This window comes from Rhineura floridana, chromosome 6 (genome assembly GCF_030035675.1).
Source record: "Rhineura floridana isolate rRhiFlo1 chromosome 6, rRhiFlo1.hap2, whole genome shotgun sequence".
Lineage (NCBI taxonomy): Eukaryota > Metazoa > Chordata > Lepidosauria > Squamata > Rhineuridae > Rhineura > Rhineura floridana.
Window position 1 is genome coordinate 4,891,823 of NC_084485.1, and position 6,000 is coordinate 4,897,822.

Genomic DNA, 6,000 nt, shown 5'->3' on the forward strand with positions numbered 1-6,000 from the left:
GTCACAGACATCCACTCAGTGTTTGTTTGCTCATATGGACCAAATTTTGAAATGCTGAATGGTTCTGTGGCTGACAAAAAGATGCAATGAAATGTATGACATCCACATACACTCTAGCTGTCTATTTACCAAAGACAGTTCCTGCTCTCTGTCCCTATCAAAGCACTGCCCCTGTTGTTTTAGGGGATGCCATGGCAAAAATTTGTTTGTGTACGTTGCTAAAGGTATTGCCATTTTTTAGGTGTTGGTTTCTTCCCCAGGGTCTCTAAGTAGCAAAATCACAGAGTATGTAGGTGGGTGTATCTTGCCTTCAGCAGAAGTAAATGAATGCACACGAACAATTAAGGGCTAAACCAGACATAGGAAATCTTTGATCTGGATTGCCACAAGTTTTGAAATATTAATACCAGCCACAGGGGTCGTGTGGATCAGAGCCAAAGGGCTGGTGGAGGGAATCAACCTTTCTCCACTACAACATTAACTTGATGCAAACTGCCTTCCTCTCAGAGAAGCTATTTGCCCTGTGAGGAAAAACTTACAGGAATATTTGGGGGGCAATAGCGGGAAAGGGTGGTGGTATAATTTCAATTGATAATGCAGTGTGGGAGAAATGTTCCTTTCTCTTGGCCTCCCCAGGTATTGGGGTCCCAATCCAACCTGCCCTCCTATTAATATTTTAAGAAAAACTGCAGGAGATCCTGACCACAGACCTCCTATGGCTTGTCCGGTTGGATGCTCTGAAGGCACCATGCAGTGCGCAGCCTGCCATTTGGGACACTGCAGTTACTGAGGCATATGTTGAACTGCTGAGAACACATTTTTATGGAATATTGTAGAACACTTATTTTTTTTCCAGACAATATTTAACTAAAAAGACAAACACTCGTGAAACTTTTAAATCATTGGAAGACTGGATATTTATATACTAAAAGACACATACAAGCCAGACCTAGAAGAGAGAGCCTTCAGCAAAGTGTTAACACAGAGGAGGGCGTAGACCTTATGATATACTCTTCCATATGATAATTGGGGTGTTGCAATCATGTCCTGATTTCCAACTGTTCAGTGCTGGTGGGCATGCATCTAAATGTTATCTGCCAGATAGGCGACACACAAATTAATTATTATTATTATTATTATTATTATTATTATTATTATTATTATTTAAAGTTACTTCCTTGGACATGCCACAAGGCCATATGGAGGTAACTCACTTATCTAGCTTAATCGCTATCACATCACAACTTTCAAATGTTCACAGGCACATGATCGCAAGGGAGGGGGCAGCATCCATATCCACCCTACACTGTTCTTTGTAGTACATTTTGACAGAGTGGGGCTTTTACTGCCTACCCACCCCATTTTGTGATTTTGGTTGTTTTTAATTGCTTTTAACACTGTATTTTAAAGATACTGTAACCCATCCTGGGACCTCTGGGTAAAGGGTGGGCAATAACAACAACATGTTCATAATCTCTGCAATTTCACCTCCCCTCTAATCTCCCCGCCCTCAACAGTCTGAATCGGTGTTGGAATTGCTTTTTAATGTTTTAAACCTTTTCTTTTAAAAAAGATGTTTTTAAAGCTTTTTTAAAAAAATGTTTTTAAAGATGTTTAATTTTAATGTATTTTAAAATCTGTTTTTATTATTTTTAAGTGTTCTGAGCGCTTTTGTTTGCCGCCCTGGGCTCAACGGTGAGATATAAATCTAATTATTATTATTATTATTATTATTATTATTATTATTGGGTCACAGCCTGATCTAAGGTAAGTCGTAACAACACCACTACCATCATACAAATATATAGTAAAAAATGAAAATATGGGACCCCAAATGCACATTTGGGTTTAAAGGTGGGTCCCAGATCTGAAAAGGTTGAAGACTACTGTTAAACATGATACTGAGCTACATCTGACTCCCAATTTCCTATGAGTTACAAACACATCCCAACTCATGTGTGTGTGTTTATATAATATGAACCTAACCTACCTCTCAGGGTTGTTGTGAGGATAAAATGGAGAGGGAGGAGGACCATGAACTCCACCTCGAGCTCCATGGAGGAAAGGTGGGATATAAATGTAATAAATCAATAGGCTGGTATACAATGCTAGTCCTACTCAGAGTAGGCGCACTGCAGTTAACAGACATGACTAACTTAGGCTCAGTAATTTCAGTGGGTCTACTCTTGAGAAGAATTGCAACCCAGGATATATGCAAAACAAGCCCCATCTGAGGTTCCGTAATTGGGGGAGAGGAGATTAAAGCGTACTTGGGGGAGCGTTTGGGGGGCAGTCGTGGAGACGGGGGGCACAGAGTCCTCCTGACCCACGTCAGGCCACCCACCCCTTCCTCCCTGCCCTGCTCTCTGCGCCCCCTTCTCTATTCCTCCCCCCTCGCCTTCCTTTTCTCAACTGCATTTTTAGGAATGAAAAATATCTTTTGGGGGTGTCATGAGGCGACTCTCCACACACACTGCTCCTCCCCCCAAGGGCCTTATCAGCCCCCACCCTCATAACGCCTTTTAAGGCGAGGGGGGGGAGTAATAAGGCTTGAGTCCCTTAGCCCCCACCTTGTTTTTGGCCATGGCGCTCCTTCCTGGCGGGCTGCCTTCCTCCCTCCCGCTCCGGCGGGGATCAGCCTAGAGCCGCCACCACCCGGAGGCGTCCCGTCTCCACGGCAACCGGAGCAGGCCTCAAGGGCGGTGGGCGGCGCCTGAGCACTGTCGGGCGAGGAATGGAGAGGCCCGCGGTGGTGCGGGGTGGGGGCGCGTTGCAAAAGGAGCGGGCGATGGGTGAGGGGGCGCGTTGAGACCCCCCCCCGAGGGAGGGCTTAGCCCCGGGAGGGGCTTTGAAAGGCAGAGCTCAGCTCTGGACTGAGGCGTAAGATTTACTGGGACAAGAGTGACTCTGAGCATGCATGCCACGACGACGACATCTATTTTGCCCTGCCCCTCCTTATTTATTATTAATTATTTTGTTTATTTATTTATTTAATTTGTATCCTGCCCTTCCTCCCAGCAGGAGCCCAGGGCGGCAAACAAAGCACTAAAACACTTTAAAACATCATAAAAACAGATCTTAAAATACATTAAAACAAAACAGCATTAAAAACATCTTTAAAAAAAAACTTTAAAAAGGGTTAAAAACATTATTAAAAAACATATTAAACAATTCTGACACAGATGCAGACTGGGATAGGTCTCAACTTAAAAGGCTTATTGAAAGAGGAAAGTTTTCAAAAGGCTCGGAAAAGATAACACAGATGGCACCTGCCTAATATTTAAGGGGAGGGAATTCCACAGGGTAGGTGCCGCCACACTAAAGGTCCGTTTCCTATGTTGTGCAGAGCAGACCTCCAGATACGATGGTATCTGCAGAAGGCCCTCACCTGCAGAGTTCAGTGATCGACTGGGTATACAAGGGATAAGATGGTCTTTCAGGTATCCTGGTCTCACGCTATATAAGGCTTTGTACACCAAAACTAGAACCTTGAACTGTGGCCCGGTAGCAAATGTGCATCCAGTGCCGTTCTTTCAGCAGCAGAGGGACAAGTTGGCGATACCCTGCTCCAGTGAGCAGTCTCGCCACCACATTTTACACCAGCTGCAGCTTCCGCACCAACCTCAAGGGCAGCTCCACATAGAGCGCATTACAGTAATCCAGCCTGGAGGTTACCAGTGCGTGGACAAGAGTGGTCAGGCTATCCCGGTCCAGAAACAGCCGCAGCTGTCTCACCAGCCGAAGCTGGTAAAAGGCACTCCTAGCCACTGAGGTCACCTGGGCCTCTAGCGACAAAGATAGATCCAGGAGCACCCCAGGCTACAGACCTGCTCTTTCAGAGGGAGTTCGACCCTGTCCAAAGCAGGCAACTGACCAATTATCCAAACTCGGGAACCACCAACTCACAGCGCCTCCGTCTTGCTAGGATTCAGACTCAGTTTATTGGCCCTCTTGCAGCCCACCACCAAGTCCAGGCAGCGGTCCAAGGCTTGCACGGCCTCTCCTGATTCAGATGTTACGTAGTAATAGAGCTGGGTATCATCAGCATACTGCTGACACCTCGCCCCAAATCTCCTGATGACTGCTCCCAAGGGCTTCATATAGATGTTAAACAGCATGGGGGACAATATGGTACCCTGCGGCACCCCACAGCACAGCTGCCAGGGGGCCGAAAGACAGTCACCCAATGCTATTATCTGAGAGCGACCCTGGAGATAGGATCGGAACCACTGTAAAACAGTGCCTCCAATACCCATCTCACCAAGTCGGCCCAGAAGGATATGATGGTCAATGCTATCAAAAGCCGCTGAGAGATCAAGTAAGAACAACAGGGTCACACTCCCCCTGTCCTTCTCCTGATAAAGGTCATCCATCAGGGCGACCAAGGCCGATTCAGTCCCATAACCAGGCCTGAACCCAAACTGGGATGGGTCAAGATAATCTGTTTCATCTAAGAGTACTTGCAGTTGCTGCGCCCCAACCCTCTCAATCACCTTCCCTAAGAAGAGGGTATTTGCAACCAGTCGGTAGTTGTCACAAACCAATGGGTCCAGAGTGGGCTTTTTCAGGAGTGGTCGAATCACCGCCTCCTTCAAGGTGGCTGGAACCACTCTCTCTTGCAATGATGCATTGACCACACCCTGGATCCACTCGGTCAGACCCCCTCGGCAAGCTTTAATAAGCCAAGAAGGGCAAGGGTCGAGAGGACATGTCGCTGGCCGCATCATCGCAAGCACCTTGTCTACGTCATCAGGCCGCATCAACTGAAACCGTTCCCAAGAAGTTGCAGCAGACATTGCACTGGACACCTCACTGGGGACTACAGTAGATGTGGATGGGGCATCAAGACTGCTATGGAGGCAAGCAACTTTACCCTCAGAGTGCCTAGCAAACAATTCACAGTGGGCCTCCGAAGGGTCTAAGACTCCATTTCCTGGAGCTGATGTCAACAGACCCCTGACAATACGGAAAAGCTCCACTGGACGGCTACTTGAGGATGCGATGGAGGCAGAGAAGTGGGCCTTCTTTGCTGCCCTCACCGCCACACAGTAGGCACGGTGATGATTTTTTACTCGTGCCCGATCAGCCTCACAGCACGTCTTTCGCAACTTGCGCTCTAGCCGTCATCCAGCCTGTTTCATTGCCCTTAGCTCACTGGTGTACCAAGGTGCAAGCCGGGCTCCACAGTGCCAGAGAGGGTGCTCGGGAGCAACCGTGTCGAGAGCCCGACTCGCCTCACTGTTCCACAGCTTGACAAGGGCTTCAACAGGGTCACCTGCTCTATCTACTGGGAACTCCCCCAGGGCATTCAGGAATCCAGTGGGTCCCATGCAGGAAAGGATCAGAGCCATAAGTCTGAACTTCACCAGGAAGTGATCTGACCATCAATACAGACTTACCTGGGAATAACTCCCACTGAACCCAATGGAGCTTACTTCTGAGTAGACATGTGTTGGATTGCAGCCTAAAACAGTTGGAGCTGCTGGTGGACCTCCCCACATAAGCCGCTTGTCAGGAAGCTTTTGCAAACTTTTCTGACACCAAGAAGCAAGAGTAACTTCTGAAAGGGGACCAGCATACCTGGGTCATACCTGGGACTACAAGTAAAGTGATCTATTATTATTATTATAATTTATTATTGTTGTTGTTGTTCCATAGTTTTACTACATTTCAAAGTGCACGGATTTTAAGAGACCCATGTTGCATTGTTCAGACCTGAGCATTTGCGTTACCAAGAGAAGATAGTTTCTGCCTCATTATTTTATGCACATTATTAACTTCAACAGCCAGGGGTCTTCTTCCTCCCATTCCATACCAGCCAGCTGAGAATGGATGCTGATAATAGCTTTCTGGTCAGCAGCAGGTGGGTGTCAAAGAAATAAAAACTGGCACGCTGAATCGGAGCAATAAGTCTATTGCAACATTGCTATTATTTTACTTAAACTATTTATACCCTCACCTTTAGAAGGTGGTGGGATCTCCTTTATTAGATGTTTTTAA

At 46.8% G+C, this 6,000-nt stretch overlaps 1 protein-coding gene across 6 annotated transcripts in view; it reads right to left on the reverse strand.

Annotated features, from left to right (window-relative positions):
* Window positions 1-2,862, reverse strand: part of TTLL9 (tubulin tyrosine ligase like 9) — a 47,485-nt gene extending 44,623 nt beyond the window's left edge. For 2 of the 6 annotated variants that reach the window (XM_061630817.1, XM_061630814.1), the window contains exon 1: window positions 2,571-2,861. In XM_061630817.1, coding sequence (XP_061486801.1) covers window positions 2,571-2,585 — 15 coding nt within the window. In that variant the 5' untranslated portion in view covers window positions 2,586-2,861. Of the gene's footprint in view, window positions 1-2,570 lie in introns of all 6 variants that reach the window. The other 4 variants (XM_061630813.1, XM_061630812.1, XM_061630818.1 and 1 more) reach the window with 4 other exon arrangements.
* Window positions 2,863-6,000: the final 3,138 nt, after the last annotated feature.